The following is an 18,543-nucleotide window of genomic DNA, read 5'->3' as shown; positions in this document are numbered from 1 at the left end:
GCAGAGCTTTCACTGCCACATCTCTCTAGTGTAGAAAATGTCTAACCACCCAAACAACTCCACAGAAATCAGGGACTCATTTTAAGAGCCAGTGATGCCAGTGGAACTGCATAGGAAGTAAATCAGGGCAGAGTTTGTTTCCTTTGATTGCAGACCACAGTGGGAAAGAATGGGAGCAGACAAGGAGCTGGGGTATCGGAGGAGGTGTTGAGGGTGCCTCCCGCAAGAATTCAGCTTGTCCTGTGGAGGATAGCTATACAGCACACCAACACACCTCAATTCTCAGGCCAGGTCAGAGAAACATGAATAGATGATGGATATGTGCAGACACCAGAGACTTGGAGCCTGGATATGAAAGGAAGGGATGGTAATGGATTGAACATCTGTACATCTGCCTTTATTAAGGCACAGGAAGGCTAGCACAGAGCTGAGGCTGGGGAAGTAAAAGCAGTTCCTCTCCTTTGCTTAAACGAAGGGCATGAGCTCCTGCTTCGATGTGGTGACTTCAGCTGGTTTCTGGAGCATTTGCTTTCTAGGGGTGCTGGAGTTAGGACAGAAGTCAGAGATGGCACAAACTCCTCTCTGTTTGGTGGTTGTTCTGTGGCCCACCTGGAATGAAGTGGTGGATGTTGGGTCTGAGACACTCTGTCCTAAGGTCCCTGCATGTTTCTACCTCCCCCTCCTTCAATGACTCAGCTTTTCTGTGTTCAGTCCATTGAAGAACAAGCTTCCCCCACCCCATCACTTGTCTTATTGGCATCATCCACAGTCTCATCTAGAAAAGGGCTGAAAGATCTACAGTGCAGCTGCCTTTCTCAGGAGCCAGGCTTGCAGAGATGCCAGGTACCAATAAGCAATGCTCCCTGTGGCTCTGAACAACATGTGAGTTGGAGAAGTGCCTACTAGAACTTGTAGTCCCCAGGGGCACGCTTCCACACTAGACTGGAGACTAGCTTCAATGGAGTCCCTTTTATACAGATTTAGATACTGGCTTCTTGTTCCAGGCATATTCAGACATAGAGTATGGCCAGCTCCTGCTCTTTGTACTGCATGCCACTTCCTGAGGATAACCCAAGCATCTTGTCACATAGGGATCAGATCCTCCCACATGTTGTTTCCCTAACAAAGATGGATAAATCTTTGGGTGCAGCTTTAGGCCTATGACTCTGCCTTGTTTTAGCAGTACTGAGCTGTCAATTGATGGATGCTGTTTTCCCAGAATATGGCCTTGTGGTTTGCAAGGACAGACTCCCCAAGGACACCTTCAACTGCCCTAATTGTAAGTCTGCTGAATGTTGCCAACAGCCAACAGAGTAGGCCTTTTAGTGAGGGCGAGTGACTCCCTTCCTTATCCTGATACAGACTGCATTTGTTCTGCTTCCCTGTGCTTGTGTTCACATAGGCAAGGGAAGTGGGAGAGGGAACTGCTAGGATTCAAGGCATTGCAGGTTTCTTGGTAATGTTCCCTTCGGGCTGGTAGATGGTCGTGTGCTTTAGCAGCTAGAACACTGGACTGGGACTCAGCTAACCAGGCTTCATTTCCTTCCCTGTTGCCTCAGTTTCCTTGCCTGTAAAATAGAGATAAGGAGAACAGATGAATACCTAAAGGGTTCTGGGGTCCATGGTGGAGTTTCTGGTCAGAATGAGATAAAGAGGAAAATAAATGCTACTTTAGATTAGCCAACAGTCTGATGGTTTGGGTGCTCATTTGCAATACAGTATTCATGTCATTTGGGATACAAGAGAACTCAGGTTCAAATTCCTGCTCCAAAGCTGAACTTGAACCTGAGGCTCCCATGGCCTAGGTGAGCACCCAGATGGGGGTGGGGGGCTAGACTGCTGGCTCTCCCAGGTTTGGGGCTTTCTTTAGGTTTCCTCATGAATAACGGTCCCGATGTCCCCATTTGGTTCCACATGAGGACAACACAAACTGTTGGAATGAAAATGTTTTTTGCAGAGCGAAAATCTGCTTTTCCAGCCAGTCCCAATAACATTGGCTTAGAAAATGCTTGGCATTACCCCCGCCCCAAGGTCCCCCTGCAGTTGGAGTTAGAAATGAGGGGAGAGTGCCTCTTTCTGAGCTGCCCAGAAAACGGCACTGTCCATGCAAGCAGTTTCCCAGCTATCAGAAGGGAGGGGCACATGGTCTGTACACAGGGTGCTTTGTGCTGCCTGCCAAGGCATCCTGCACTAAATGGTCAGGAGCCCGGCAAGCTTCCTCTGCCAAGGACTTGTTTCCCGTTCCTGCTCTTTCCTGCCCCATTTGTCTGCCCCTGGATCTCCCCCAGACTCCTTGATTGGCACCAGAGGCAGCTGCTGCTGGCCCCAGGCCAGAGGTAGAACTTACTAAGTCTTTGTCTCCAGAAAGTGCCAAGCAATTTACATAACTGTCAGGGGGTGATGGCAGCTTCTGAAAGGGGCTCACAGCCTCTCCCTTGCCCACCTAAGCCCTGGGACCACTATGGAGTGGGAAATGAGATTCGTCCATTTAACCTTTGCATTCCCATTCCCCCTTTCTCCCAAATTGGCAGGCAGGTCATTAAAGTGACCCATTCCAGTAATGCTTAAAATCTCAGCCCCTTGCTGCTAGGCTATGCCACTCCTGCTACCAACAATACCCCTCAGCACAACCCAAGTGCTTCTCACCATAGAACTCAAAGTAGTCTGTACCTCAGTTTCCCCACACAGCTGGGGAAACTGAGGCATGGGGCAGGGAAATGACTTGCTCTCCTACCACAGATGATGGGGACAGAAATCTGCTTCCCTGGCTCTCAGCACCATGTCACCCTCTCAGGGGCTCTCCTCAGCACCCTGTGTCTTTACCAGGCATGATCACCCCATTTTGGCCAGCCCGGAAGGATGTGAAGAAGGGGCTGCCAGAGCTAAAACTGTTGGTATGAACTATTAGACAAGGGGCCAGGCTGATACTCGAGCAAATGCTACAGGGGAAGAATCTCCCAAGATACAGGGCATTTCTTAGGAAAACTCTGCCCCCATCCCAACAGGCTTTCCTTGGTACAGGAAGTGTTCCTCCCTTGGCTTGGCAGGTGAGAGGTGGCAACGTAACCCTGGAAGCAACCTGGGCTAGGATTTCAAACTGGTGATGGAGCATTTAGAGCGGCTGAATGTCTTTAAGTTGGCAGGATTGGATGGACTACACCTCAGGGTGATGAGGGAATTGGCTGGAGTTATTGTGGGACTGTTGGTGAAGGTATTTGAAGACTTGTGGTGCTTGGGAGAGGTCCCAGAAGTCTGGAAAAGGGCCATTGTGGTGCCAATCTTAAAGGGGAGCAGGGAGGATCTGGGAAACTATAGGCCACTCAGCTTGACCTCGATATCGGGTGAAATTTTGGAAAAAAATATCAAGAAGTCCATTTGTGAGAGACTGGCAGAATGCGTGATGCTGAAAGATAGCCAACATGATTTCATTGCAGGCAGGTAGTGTCTAACCAACCTTGTCTCCTTCTATGATCAAGTTATGAACCTCTTAGATGTGGGAGATGCAGTTGATGTCATATACTTGGACTTTAAAAAGGCCTTTGATATGGTCTCCCATGACACTCTTATAAAAAAACTGGGGGACTGTGGGCTGGCAGAGTCCATGGTCAGGTGTGTTGGGAATTGGCTAAGGGGTCAAACCCAGAGAGTGTTAGTGGGTGGGTCTGTATCATCTTGACGGGAGGTGGTCAGAGATGTCCTGCAGGGTTTGGTTCTTGGCCCCGTGCTGTTCAACATCTTTATCAACAATTTAGATGAGGATGTGGAAAGCATCCCGACCAAGTTTGCGGACAATACTAAGTTATGGAAAAAGTGGGCATGCTAGGGGATAGGATGTGTATCCAAGTGGATGTAGGCAAACTGGAAAGGTGAGCAGAGTGGAACTGGATGTAGTTCAATAAGGATAAATGCAGAGTGCTTCATCTGGGGAGAAGTAACTAGGAACATGAATATAGGTTTGGAGGAGAATGTCCTGGCCAGCACGATGGCTGAAAGGGACCTTGGGGTTATGGCTGATGACACAGGATGAACATGAGCCACCAGTGTGACAGTGTAGTCAATTGAGCTAATAGCATCCTGGGATGCATTAGCCGATGTGTCGCGAGCAGGGCTAAGGAAGTGATACTACCTCACTCGACGTTGGCGAGACCCCAGCTGGAGCACTATGTCCAGTTCTGGGCACCACACTTCATAAAAGCCATGGAGACTCTTGAATGGGTCCAGAGAAGGGCTGCAAGAGTGATTAAGGGCCTGGAGGCAAACCTCATGAGGAAAGACTATGGGATCTGGGACTGTTCAGCCTGGGGAGGAGAAGACTGAGGGGGGACTTGGTGGCCATCTATAAGTATGTAAGGCAAGAATATCGGGAACTGGGAGAAAAACTGTTCACTGGGAGTGCTTGTACACATGAAGTGGTTTAATTCCCCTAATTTGAAATGGTGGGGTTTTAATTTGCGGGTTTTTAATTGTGACCCACCATTTCAATGTAGGAGCTTCCATCACTGTGATGGAAGAGTGAAGGCCTGCTGTCAGCTCACCCCCTCCCCCCTGCTGCTGCAGGCAAGCTCCACCCAGGAAAAAAACCCCAAAGCAACGAGGGGCCAGATCATTTTTTTTCCTCATGGAGCTGCCCACCTCTCCAACTGGGGTGCGAGCTGCCAGCAGCCCCTGAGCTGCAGGGGGCCCTGGACCTTCTCTCCAAGGTGGCAGCACCCCCCAGGTGGCATCTGCCAGATAGCAGCCCGCCCTGGCAGCCCCAGGAGGTGCCGTCCCTGCGGAGGGAAGGTCCAGGGCCCCCCACAGCTTGCGGGCCACTCAGCCCCCTGTCACAGGAGAGACAAGCGGGCTCCATGAGGAAGAAAAAAAAGGATCAGGCCCCTCGTTGCTTTGTTTTGTTTTGTTTTTTCCCCAGCGGAGCCTGTCTGTGCAAGCTGCTTCTGGGCTGTGAAGCCCCTGGGCTGCAGGGGGGGCAGTGCTTCCCTCCATGGCGGTGGCACCCCTCAGGGTTGCCCCAGGTCACAGGCAGCACCCAGCATCTAATGATGCATGGGGCATTGGAAGCCCAGGCATGTTCAGGGAAGCTCAGGCTTGGCGGGCTTCCAATGCCCCATGCACTGTCCCTGCCACCTTCCTGCTGCCTGGGACTGCCCAGGAACAGGCTGGCTTGCCCCTGGGGCAGTTAGGGAAGGCAGCAGGAGGGTGGGGTGTGCTGGCACCTGGAGAAGGTGGTGGGGATAGTGCACAATAGGGTGCTGGAAGCCCGCCAAGCTCAAGCTTCTGTGAGCTTGCATAGGCTTCCAGCACCCTTTGCACCGTCCCTGCCACCTTCTCCGGCTGCCAGACATGTACAAGTGCATGATTTTTTAAATCCACAACAGGACAATTTGCCTCAATTAAACTAAAATACATCTGAGGTGGTCTAAGTTGCCACGCTCAAATAAGTTGTAATGTGAAAAAAACTGTCATGTTTACATGGTGACACCATTATCTTAGACAAATGATTTCTCATCACTTTTTTTCACATGTACATGGCCCCACCATCACGTGTACAATCACCCTAGGGTGCCCCAGGGGAGAACAAAGAGCAATTGCCATAAACTGTTAGAGGATGGTTCCAGGTTGGATGAAAGGAATGACTTCTTTACAGCAAGGGTGACCAGAATTTGGAATAGACTTCCCAAGGAGGTGGTGCAGTCCCCAACCTTGGAAGTCTTCAAGAGGAGACCGGACAGACACCCTGCTGGGATCATTTGATCTCAGCAGTATTCCTGCCCAGAGCAGGGGAGTTGGACTCAATGATCTTTCAAGGTCCCTTCCAGCCCTTACAGTAACCAACCTCCTGGATTTCAGGCACTGTGGTGTGTAGGTGTGATATGCACCCAGAGGCAAGGGATTCTGGGTGATGCACAGGGGCAAAGCCTATGTGAAGGTGGCAGCTGGGATGGCATCAGTGGTACCAGGGTGCATTCAGACCTCCACATTCTGTTCTTTGCCCCCCACGAACATCTCAGCCTAGGCATGAGCCCAAGATCTGGACACTTGAGTATCAGGTTGGAGCGGCAGGGTGCGTGGGCACACGCCTCTGAGTGGAGCATTGATCAGTCACAGCAGGAATGGAGCAGGGGAACAGAAGCAGAAAGACATTCTGCACTGGGCTAAGTGCCTCTTTAGGATGGGCAGATATATTATTTTGTAAACGGGGGTGCAGGAGCATTGACAAGCCCTGCAGGAGTGGTTGCACCACCACTCCCAGCTTCTCCCCTGCCAGCATGGGCAGACCAGACCAAGGCAGCAGCTAGGGACTTTTTTAAGTTTCTGAATCAGGTAAGAATCTATTCCCTCAGCTCTCGGCATCCCTCCCTCTGCCTCCATGCTCAGCAGCTCTTCCCCCTCCCCTCCCTTCCCCCAGCTGCTGCTCATTACAGCTGCTGTCTCTGTGGTTCCCAATTGCCCCAGCTCCTAGTTTGGCTCCTAGATGTAGCCTGAATCCATGTCTAGCTCCTAGTTCCACCCTTATCACCAGTTTCTTGCTTCTGACTCCAGACTAGACTTCTGTCTCCTCACAGCCAGCTTCTGGCTTTAGTTCAACATTTGGCCATGTCCTGGTCCCTTACAGCTGCAGCTGCTTGCTCCAGAACCCGAGTTCTGGATCCTTCTTCTTATGCCACTTGGACCTGTCTTAGTGACCATGCATGTCTTGGTCCCTAACAGACTTCAGCCTTCTGACCTACTTGCTCCTGATCACTTCACTTCTGACTCTAGTTAGGACCTTTGCTTCCTGACCTTGTCTGCTCATGACAATAGCATCAAGCCCTTAATGTCTTTGTCCCACTCATCCCCTGACAGTTTGAGTATCCTCTTTAAGAGGAGCAGCAGAGCAACAGAGTCTTTCCCTGAACTGTGAAAGTATGCCTAATTCCCCTGACCTGGGAGACCAGGTCCTGCTTCCTGTGAAAGCCTGGACTGTCCACATCCCAGACCTGCATAGGGATTTCTGGCCAACTGTGAAATCTAGAAGACCCTGAAGTCCTGGAATCCAGACACATGGAACCTGAGGAGCTCTAGGGATGGGGGTACTGTCAGGAAACAGAGCAGAAGGCAGGCTTTAGCCCCCTCGACCCTTATTGCTAGAGTAGGCCTGACTGCTAGTAGCCCAACTACTCACTGTTTGGTCATTATCATTACCCACCTAGGTGTGGCTGCCTGGATATTAGTAGCCATGACCTTCCAGTACTCCTCAGGCTACTCAACAGGATAGATGCCTCTCTAAGTGGCTCCTGGCCCTTGCCTGTATCCTGGTTCCATGTTCCTTATTCCTGGTTCCTGGTTCCTAGGCCTTAGTCAGCTCCCAGCTGCAGCCCAAATTTATGTCTAGCTGCTAGTTTCTGGTCCCTGACCACCAGCTCATTGCTTCTGACTCCAAACCAGACCCTTGTCTCCTCATAGCTGTCTCCTGGCTTGTGGCTTTAGTTCAATGATTGCCCATATCCTAGTCCCTTACAGTGATGGCTGCATGCTCCAGAACCCTTGGCTAGTGACCCCATCTGGATCGCTGCTTCCTGCTCTTGACTTTCCTGTCTCACATGTGTCTTAGTAACCATCAGGGCAGATGTGGGGGGTGCAATGGTGCAGTTGCACCCTCCTTTGATTTCTGTTCCACCCAAAGTTCAGGCAGCAGTGAAGGAATCGCTTGACTCCATGGCTCATTATAATCTGCCTGATTCTCTCTAAACTCTTCATTCCACAGATGTTAAAAAGGAAGCCTCTCCTTTTTAATGGTCTTAATCTAATCAAACTGTTCTTTTTTTCTGCAATTTTGCCCTCTGTTAGCTGCTCTTGGTAATGTAACTCCTATTTGACAGCCCTGCAGAATGTTTTTAATTCTGGCTAAAAAACATTAACTTAGGTGTAAAAACATTAACTCAGGTGAATGTTAACTCAGGTGCGGAAACAACTGTCAATGAAACATCGGATACACTTTCAAGATTCCTCCCTGGCTCATAACTCTAGTATCAAGCCCTAATCATCCATGTCCTTGTCATTGCCTGACATATCAGGGAATATTTCATCCAGCAATCAGCTGTTTTGTGGGTTCAGCACATGGCTTTGGATGACTCTCTGATTGTTCTTTGTACAGCTCCACTTTGGGGTAGGTGGCAGAATGTGGCAGATCAGACTGAGATGTACCTGCTGCCTGGGATGTGGGCAGCACATGGATCAACCAGCTGGCCCTCCAGCTGTTCCATCTCAGACAGTGAGCTTGCCTCCTACAAAGGAAAGCCCCCTTCAGGAGGCTTCAGGGTGAAGTGAACATCTCCTTAGCAGCTGGATGTGATCAGATCAGTTAATGTGTACCATAGTCAGCACTCCAAGGGAGGTGTATGGCCCTCTGACTATTCTGGTTCGGCTCTCATCTAAATAAGGAAAGGGGTTCTGGGTGCCAGCTGACTGCTGGGTGACCCTGCTGACATTTCCACATGTGCCATTTGGATCTGGATGTCAGGACAAAGGTGGATATTTTGGGTAGGTCTGGATAATGTCAGGCCTGTGGCCTGGACAAATTTCTGTTTGGAATCACAGTGCTGTACAGCCCAGCTTACCACTTCAGGCCTCACCCATCTGGGAACAGGATGGGGATGAGCCCAGCTGTGGTCTTCTGGACTGGCCCCTTGGGAAGGTGCCATTCCCCAGGGTCTCTGAAGGGCAGGAACCCACCCAGCTTTCTTTCCTTTCCAGACCAAGAGCTTGAAACCTGAATCTACAGTAAATCCAACTCCCCCTCCTGCCACCAGCCCGGAGCACTGACAGAGAGAGTGAGCTCAATCTCAAGCCTGCTGCCACAGATGGACTCCACAGAGATTCCCATCCAGACAGAGATGGTGGAGCTGGTGCCCAATGGGAAACACAGTGCAGCTATGAATGCCTCAGCCATCCCCTCTGACAGGTAAACACAGCACAGCAGGGTGGGCAGGGGTTGCTCTGACTGGACTCAGGAGACTCCCAGAGATGGAGATATTCTCACATCACCTGCTCCAGAGACATGGCCCCACTCTGTTTAGGAGAGGGGAGTCTAGTCTTTATGTCACTTACATTTTTCAGGGTGGTGATTTGCCCCTTCTAGTTGTGCCTGGACAGTGTGGCTGTTATAAGCCTGCTACAGCCTGACCTGCCAGAGTGCAAGCTAAAGAGGCTCATACATTAAGATCCAGAGGTGCCAAGTTCCATCCTGCTGCTGCCAGTCGTGGGGAACAATGGAGCCAAACATAGGGAGGACAAGTGCTATGCAGCCTTTTCCTTTCAGCCCTTCCTGCGTCTCTCAAGTTGGACCTGCTGGGGTCTCCTCATGCATAGCTCTGTCAGAATCCCTCTGTTCCCAACTGTTGCAGCCTTGGCTTCTTCCCAAAGCTCTGGCCATGCCCTTCAATTCTGATATAGAACCCCTTGGCCCCTCCCTCACCAGTTCTGTTAATGCCTCTCAGTCCTTCCTCCCCCATGCTGTTCCAGTGCCAGGCCCCACAGGGCTCAGCTACAGGCTGCCAAGATAGCTAATGTGATTCTGCACTGTAGGGACATCTTGCCACAGAGCAGGGGGCTAATAATTCCGTTCTGGTAAAACAGCAGCTAGAACATTACGTACAGTTCTGGGCACCTTCAAATGGGGAAGCTACATGGCTCAGAGTTCAGAGAAGAGGAGGGAGAGGGTGATTTAAGGAGATGGGGCTAAATATGTCCAGCTTGGCCAAGCAAGAGCTTCAGGGAACAGGAGCAGAGCAGCAGGCCTCTGAGCAGGGCAGTTTGCAGACAGTGGCCTTGGTCCAGATTAAGAAGAATCTGTTTCCAAGATGGAGAAGAGCTACAGAGCCTGCGGCAAAGCCAAGTCACCAGGGATAATGGCAGGTGCTTAACATTAGATTGGGATCCAGAACACCTGGGCTCTGTTCCTGGGTATCGATATGCTGTATGACCTTGGATAAGATCTTTCTCACTCCCTGCCTCAGTCTTTTGAGATTGTGGCAGGTGCAGGCATACAGCACCAAGTGCAATGTGGCTGTGATCGCTGCTGGGCTTTTCAGCCTTGTCAAAATTACACAACAAAGCAACTGGGGCTAGATATCAGGGAAAATGCCCTGACCAGGAGATGTAGGAGGCCTCAGAGCCTTGTTCCTGCAGAGCTGGCAGGGGGCCACCCTTGGCTGAGTGATGAATGCGGCCTACCCCATCTCCTAGCTGTTTTGATACTCTTCTACCCAACCCCTAGTCTTCTGATTTGTACAGATTTCCTTGTGGGTGCCACAGTAGGTGTGTCTACACATGCATTTATGCCGGCTTAAATTTACTGTGTAGTAAGCAGGAACAGGCTGGCATCTACATGTGCAGGTGTTAAAGCACATTAACACTGTGTGTGGACTGACTTGGGACTAAAGTTAAACCCAAGTCAGTCCACGCACACAGTGTTACTGCGCAGTAAGTTGTCTACATGTGCATTACTGCGCAGTAACTAATTGGGCACAAATTTTATATCTGCATGATGCAGGTATCAAATTTATGCTCAAGTAGGCATGAGTCACCATATTTGCTGCACAGTAATCTTGGTTACTATGCAGTAAAATGCGCATGTGTAAATGGGCCCAGTGTGTCCTAGTGGCCAGAGCATGGTGGGCTAGTGTCACATTCCCAAACATGAGGTAAGGGAGGTTCTTCACAGCACAAGTGCTGGCACCCCAGCCTGGCTGCTCCAGTGACCCCTCCATCTGGCCTGCCTGCACTGTGTCCTCACGCCTGCTCTTCCCTCCCTGTGGCACAACTGTCTCACCTCCTGGGAGTCAGAGATTGAGCAGCGGCCCCTAACCCAGATCTGCCTGGTGCACTCAGATAGGGACACTTCTTCTCTCTAGGCTTCCCTTCTCTGTCATGGTGCTCTCTCACCCTGGAGGCAGCCTTCCATCTGCTCCTGTGTGGAGGGCACAGGGTTGGTGCCATGGTCACTCACCCTGCTCTACTTTCCTTCTGTAGGGAATGTCCTGAAGGGACAATGCTGGGGGAATCCAGATCCAATGCAATTTTCCACCCCTGTGACAATGGAAAAGCTGCAGTAGCTTGGTCCCTTCCTTCCCACAGTCTTGAGGAGAAGGCCCTGGGCAGTGGCCAGCCTGGCAGCAAGCAGCTGACCTGGGAGTGCAGGTGGGGAAGCATTGGCATCACAATAGACAGTTTATATCTGTTTTCTCCCTAACACCTTGTTCCAGGTTTGATGAGAACCAGCCCACCGTGGCAGAGATGGAGGAGTTCCTGCCTCATGGCCCCGACAAGAAGCAAACCCACTTCACAGATGTAAGTCAGGACAAGGGTGAGAGAACTGGAGGTAGAGGCTGCAGCTTGTGCTTCTGGCTGAGATGCTGGCTCCCGTGCAAGGCAGAGACCCAGTGCCCTTAGCTGCAGTGACAAGAGTGGAGACAGGCTTAGGAGGCCCAAGCAGGCAGAGGCATAGTCTGTTGTGCAGAGTGAGAGGACAGACTCACAGACCCAGGGCTGGTCCTTCCGCCCCTGGGGCTGCACACAGAGCCTATTCCAGTGAGACACAGGAATTCAGTTCCAGTACAGTCCGCCCCACATGTGCCCTCAGGGCCCATTCTAGGGGGCACAGATGGGTGAAGAGATTTTACAGGGTCCTCTGGGTGAGAGTCCCCCTGTGGTTCAGTACCTATGACATATTACCACTTTAAAGGTGGGCACCAATAGAGGTTGTAAGCATCCTACTGTTCCCAACCCATGGAGTTTCTCCTTTGGCTTAAGGGACAGGTGCTTTCATGTTTGGCACTGGGTTGAGCACCAGCTGGTACCCATGGCAGGGACTGGTTCCATTACTCTGGCAGCCATCATGGCTGATGCACCAGTCAGGCCCTTCAGAGCCAAAAGCACAAGTAGCCATAGCATGACTTAAGGGCTGAGATTCCCCGACAGGCCTGCAGCAAGTTCATATCCTCTGGGGTGGCAGGGGGCTGGAAGGAAAACTTTGACACATTCACCAGGGGGAGCAACAGCACAGAGGAAGAAGGGAGAAAGTAGTAGAAGAGGAGGAGGCATTAGAGGTTAAAATCCAGGCTGTCTTGGGAAGGAAGAACAAGCATGGTTTAGGAAATGGCCTGGGGATGGGGTTTGCTAATATGGCACTGCTAATGTGCCCAGGAGTTCTGCTGATGGGCACAGTATAAAAACTTAGCTTCATGGGGAGTTAGAAGGGGTGTACTGAATCCATCACTCTTTCAGTACGGTAGGTAATTGGGGTACATTGATTCCACAGGGGCGTATCCCAATGCTCACAGTCTGGGGCGAGGCTGATTGTGATGTGTGACCCACTGTGTTCTGTCCATGCAGTTCGAAGGGAAGACCTCCTTTGGGATGTCGGTGTTTAACCTCAGCAATGCCATTATGGGCAGCGGGATCCTGGGGCTGGCCTACGCCATGGCCAACACTGGCATCATCCTCTTCCTGTAAGTGGGGCTCTCTGTGTTCTCTTCTGGGGAAGCAGGTGGTGGGGAGTGGTGCAACACAGCTCATCAGGGCTGCACCTTGGATGGCTCAGGTTCAACAGGTGAACAGAAATAACTCAGATACAAGGGTAGTGATCAAGAACTTGGATGGATGGCTGTGCAGAGGGAGACGTGATCTACAGAGGTGGGTAGCAGATTACATATATCCATACCTAAGACCCAGCAGGATCCTGCTGGATGGATAGATACTTATGTCATGTTACAGAGGTCAGAGGGAATTAAAATCAAGTTCTGCCCTGACTACAGCCCTGTTCAAACCCACTGGCTCCCTGGGATGCCCAGAATATAACACAGGGTTGAATTTGCTCTGGAGATTTAATGAAATAATAAAATTGCACCTGGACTGAAGTCTGAATTTAGCCTTTCTAATCCTCTAATATAATATTAATCGGTCTGAATCCTGGCATTTGCTTTGGCTACTGTGTGGCAATATAGTAGGTACTGACATACTGAGAGGTGTGTGCTCTGTGTTGACATGTCACAGGCCATGTGCATACTGTTCTGTGTGCCAGTAGACAGATACACACAGTGTTGGCACACTGGGAGATGCATATACTCAGCATTGCAAGCCAGGAGCCACATGAACTCAATTTTGTATGTGTTCAGCATTGGTCAGCTGGTGAATTTGTGCACTGTGAGCTGGCTGGCATACAGAGATTATGCACACTCTGCATTGGCATATTGGGGAAGGTTTGTACCTGCTCTCTTGATATGAATTACACAGATCCAGGTTTGTGACTGGGGCCCAGTCTGGGCAAGCCTTGGTGTTGGAGGCAGTTGCTGCTTGAGCTGCCCATGAAATATTGCGGTCTTGATTTCTGACAGATTGTGGAATGGATGCAGTGCCTGCTGGGATTTACAACCCGCTGTATGTCAGAGCTTTCTGTGATCCTACTGGTACTATCCCTGAGCCCTTGCAATGCCAGTATACTGGCAGAGAGGGGAACACCCATTGCCCTGACACCTGCCCCTTGAAGAACAATCATCCAGACATGGGATTCCAGCTGGAGGCAAAGGCAGCAAATGCCCATCATGGTGCTGTGTGTCAGCAGCAGAAAACATAGGGTGGTCATGCTCCTCAGCATGGCTCAGAGCAGCATCTGTGTTACCACCTGCTGCCATCCCCAGTACCAAGATGGCCCAGGACTTGGATTACAGCATCTTATGAGTGAAGGAAGCTGGTTTAAAATGAACCCAAGCAAAGTAGAAGTGCTGCAGGTGGAGAGAGGGGAACACTTGAAGGAGTTTTCAGGCTGTCTCCTTGGGTCAAAGGTGGGCACCCATGGCTGGTGAATTCACCCATAGTTTCTCTGGAATTTCTTGGGGCTATTTCAGAGCAACATGCTTGACTGGCACTCCCTGCCATCTGCACTCAGCCAGAAACCTCCATCCTCACCTGGTGGACAGTGACGTAGCATCAGGCTTCCGCACCTGTGGCACCACTCAGCTGGCCTGCAGCAGTGCACTACACCTAGGTGTGAAGCCTTCAGCCCTGGGGTAGCTTCATCAGGGACAGAACACTCCTCAGGCAAGTGGGCTACTCTGAGACCATTGCTCCTGTCCTCTGCTCCCTGTATCACTTCCTGCAGGACATGTAGTCAAGTGTCAGTCCTTCAAGGTTTCCTGCAGCCCATTAGCAGAAACTCTGTGATGAAGATGATTGAAGATTGTTCCTGTTACACAGCAAAATGTTAGTGTCACGCCCATCTTTGGGGAACTGGCACTTTCTCAGGGGCTAGCCTGAGGCTGTAGAATGAACTTCCCTGCAAACTAAAGACAGTCACAGAAATCAAGGATCTTGCACAATGTGTCAGGCACATTCTCTGGTGGGAGCACAGAGCAGCAAGGACCTTTAAAATGAAAGCAAGCACTTTTCTGTCCCCATGCAGAGAACAGTGGCAATGGGCAGATGCTAGGGCTAGACACCCAGTTGGAAGGTCCGGAGTTCACCAATCCATTGGGCTAACAGTTAAGGCACACAAGGGACTGCTGTAGCTGTCATCAGATCCAACCACCTTGGAGTCCCCAGCCAGCATGGGTAGGTACTTTTTTCTAGCTGGGTCCGCTAGAGTGGTCAGTACTAGAGTGCTCACTTGTGTAGCAAAACTTGAACTTGCCCCTCTAGATCTGCAGCAGGATATCACAACTACTCTGTCACTTTGCCTATTGCAGCTAGAGAGTACTCAGATGCAGGCTAAGCTCTGCTTACCTGTCTTGTGGGTGCTGAGCTGGCTATAGATTCATAGATTCATAGATGTTAAGGTCAGAAGGGACCTCAATAGATCATCGAGTCCGACCCCCTGCATAGGCAGGAAAGAGTGCTGGGTTTAGATGACCCCAGCTAGATGCCTATCTAACCTCCTCTTGAAGACCCCCAGGGTAGGGGAGAGCACCACCTCCCTTGGGAGCCCATTCCAGACCTTGGCCACTCGAACTGTGAAGAAGTTCTTCCTAATGTCCAGTCTAAATCTGCTCTCTGCTAGCTTATGGCCATTATTTCTTGTAACCCCCAGGGGCGCCTTGGTGAGTAAAACCTCACCAATTCCCTTCTGTGCCCCCGTGATGAACTCATAGGCAGCCACAAGGTCGCCTCTCAACCTTCTCTTGCGGAGGCTGAAGAGGTCCAGGTGCCCTAGTCTCTCCTTGCAGGTCTTGGCCTACAAGCCCTTTACCATACAAGTGGCCCTTCTCTGGACCCTCTCCAGGTTTTCTGCATCCCTCTTGAAGTGCAGCACCCAAAATTGCATGCAGTACTCCAACTGCAGTCTGACCAGCGCCCAATAGAGGGGAAGTATCACCTCCTTGGATCTGTTCGTCATGCATCTGCTGATGCACGATAAAGTGCCATTAGCTTTTCTGATGATTTTGTCACACTGCCGACTCATGTTCATCTTGGAGTCCACTAGGACTCCAAGATCCCTTTCTGCTTCCGTGCCACCAAGCAGGTCATTTCCTAGGCAGTAGGTATACTGGACATTTTTCCTCCCTAGGTGCAGCACTTTGCATTTCTCCTTGTTGAATTGCATTCTGTTGTTTTCTGCCCATATGTCCAACCTGTCCAGGTCTGCTTGTAGTTGTTCCCCGCCCTCCGGCGTGTCCACTTCTCCCCACAGTTTTGTGTCATCCGCAAACTTGGACAGAGTACACTTCACTCCCTCATCCAAGTCGCTGATGAAGACATTGAAGAGTATCGGTCCAAGGACCGAGCCCTGCGGGACCCCACTGCCCACATGCATAAGAACATCTATGCATTAGACTTGAATAGTGGCCCCAATACCTTTCAGAGTCAGCACTGGCTGCCTGAAATCAGTAATGTGTACCATCCTCTCCCCCAGCTCAGACTCTGTACCTTGGAGGTTGCACATGCTTTCCCTCCTGCTCCTTCCGAGAGGCACTGTCCCCCTCCACAACACTGATGCCATTCCCTTGCCTCTGCCTGTGCTCAGAATCTCTCATTCTATTCCCATGCCCTGAGCAGAGCCCCAGTTGGGGGTGCCTGTACAGATTAGCTGATAAACATTTTTCTGTTATTCCCTTGTGCCCTAAATCAGCATATTGTTGGAAAGGCTACAACCCCACCCCTCCCCCCCACCTTTTCTGGCACTACCTTTGTGTGGGCCGCACTGCTGAGCCTGCAGTTCTTGCACCTAGGACACAGGCTTTCTCAGCCAGGGCCAGAATGGCTGTCTTTTGCCCATCACAGCACTCTGCATTCAGGCACTTGTGAGAATATTTTAGTGGAGTGCCCCAGCCAGGCACACTAGGAGCATACCCATACACCCACAAATGCATGCATATTTCTCATTAGGGATAAACGAGAACTTGTACGTGCACATGTATACGCACCCAAATCCACTAAAGTGCAAATACACACATGGACTCAACCATGTGCACAAACCCAGGCTTGGACACACACATGCACAAGCCCAGATGTGCACAAACACAACTCGTCATGCACAATTATACATACAAGCTCATCCACACACATACTCATGAACATATGCACAAATCCAGCTATGTACAAAGACACAAAAATGCACAGACCCATCCACAAACATAAACTCATGCTCCATCCATGCTCACAAACCCAACCTGGTACAACCTGGATACCTGCCAACCTGGTACAACTGTAGACATGTGCTCATTCCCACACACATGCAGAAACTCAATAAACACACACACACATGCACACACACATTGCCACAAGCATAGTTCCTTCAGGGTGCAAGGAGATCTGTCCCCTCTAGCCATTCAGATGAGAGCCCATCCCCGCGCTCCACAGGGTGTGCCCAGGTGCTTGATAAGAATGTCTGAGAGTTGAGAGCTGCCTGGACTTGCTTGCCTGTGGGCACAGGGGTGCATTTCCACCCCTGGTGATCTTCACAGCAGCAGCTTTGTTTGCTGCTGGGTTTGAGAAGCCCCTTGATGCTGTGGAGTGACAGGTTGGCAGCTCCCCTTCACTCCCTAGCCCCAGGATCAGACTCCAGGCAATCATTATAGAGCAATCCTCAGCCCTTCCCTGTGGGGTTCCCCACATGCTGGCAAAGGCCAGTCGCTCAGGAGTGCTGCATGCTTGGCCAGGTTCACAGGCTGCTGCCAGCTGTGGCAGGGCAGAGGGATAAGGAGGCAGGGCAAGGGCAAGAAAGCACATCTTGGCTGGGTGCCATTAGGAAGCAGGGACAGAGTTGGAGGGGGAGAGACTCTTACTGAGCACATGTGCAGGGTGGACATCAGCTCATGCAGGGGCTGTGCAGTGTAAGGGGTAGCAGCACAGCCTCTCTATGTCCTTCCCAGCCCACCTGGCCTCTGCAGACCCCAGAGCCTCTTTCTCAGTGTTTCACTGATCGGAGAACACAGACCTAATTTCCAAAGGGGTAGAGTCTGGATTGGACTGGGAGCTGGATGCACTTGTATAAATCAGGCCTCAGATTTACAGGCCTGTAAGCCTGTCCTGGTCCAGGCTGGTTCAAAGACCACCTCACCTCATTGGCGTAGAAACTTTGAAAAATAGGGTTGGAAGGGACCTTAGGAGGTCATCTAGTCCAAACCTCTGCTCAAGGCAGGACCATCCCCAACTAAATCATCCCAGCCAAAGCTTTCTGTAGCTGGGTCTTAAAAACCTCCAAGGATGGAGATTCTACAACCCCTCTGCGTAACTTGCTCCAGTGTTTTACTGCCTTCCTAGTGAGAACATTCTTCCTAATATCTAGCCAGCCTTCCCTTGCTGCAACCTGAGACTGTTGCTTCTTGTTCTGTCATCTACCACCACTGAGAACAGTTTAGATCCATCTTCTTTTGAACCCCCCCCCCCCCCCCCTTCAGGTAGATGAAGGCTGCGGTTAAATCACCCCTCAGTCTCCTCTTCTCTAGACGAAATAAGCCTGGTTCCCTCAGTCTTTCCTCAGAAGTCATGTGCCCCAGCTCCCTCACCATTTTTGTTGCCCCCCACAGGACCCTCTCCAATTTGCCCATATCCTTTCTGTAGTGCAGGTCACAAAACTGAACACAGTACTCCAGATGTGGCCTCACCAGTGCTGAATAAAGGGTAATAATCACTTCCCTTGACTGGCTGGCAACACTCCTACCAATGCAGCCCAGTATGTTGTTAGCCTTCTTTGTAACGAGGCACACTGTTGGCTCATATTCAGTTTATTGTCCACTGTAACCCCCAGATCCTTTTCTGAAGAGTTGCTGCTTAGGCAATCAGTCCCCAGCACGTACTGGTGTATGGGATTGTTCTGTCCTAAATGCAGGACTGCACTTGTCCTTGTTGAACCTCATGAGATTTCTTTTGGCCCAGTCCTCTGATTTGCCTGGGTCACTCTGAATCCTAGCCCTCCAGCATATCTACTACTCCCACCAGCTTCATGTCTTCTGCAAACTTGCTGAGGGTGCACTCTGTGCCATCTTCCAGGTTGTTGATGAAGACATTGAACAAAACCAGCCCTCGGACCAACCCCTGGGGCACTCCACTTGATACTGGCTGCTAACTAAA

The 18,543-nt window shown here is 50.8% G+C and overlaps 1 protein-coding gene across 1 annotated transcript in view; it reads left to right on the top strand.

The window, feature by feature from the left end:
- The window catches only part of SLC38A3 (solute carrier family 38 member 3), an 86,698-nt gene that overhangs the window by 33,225 nt on the left and 34,930 nt on the right, over positions 1–18,543 (top strand). The window contains exons 2-4 of the mRNA XM_006265540.4: positions 8,734–8,941; positions 11,244–11,328; positions 12,373–12,488. Of these exons, the coding sequence (XP_006265602.2) occupies positions 8,841–8,941; positions 11,244–11,328; positions 12,373–12,488 (302 nt within the window). The 5' untranslated portion in view covers positions 8,734–8,840. The remainder of the gene's footprint in view (positions 1–8,733; positions 8,942–11,243; positions 11,329–12,372; positions 12,489–18,543) is intronic.

Source organism: Alligator mississippiensis, chromosome 12 (genome assembly GCF_030867095.1).
Source record: "Alligator mississippiensis isolate rAllMis1 chromosome 12, rAllMis1, whole genome shotgun sequence".
Classification (NCBI taxonomy): Eukaryota; Metazoa; Chordata; order Crocodylia; family Alligatoridae; genus Alligator; species Alligator mississippiensis.
This window is presented reverse-complemented; position numbering and strand designations above follow the sequence as displayed.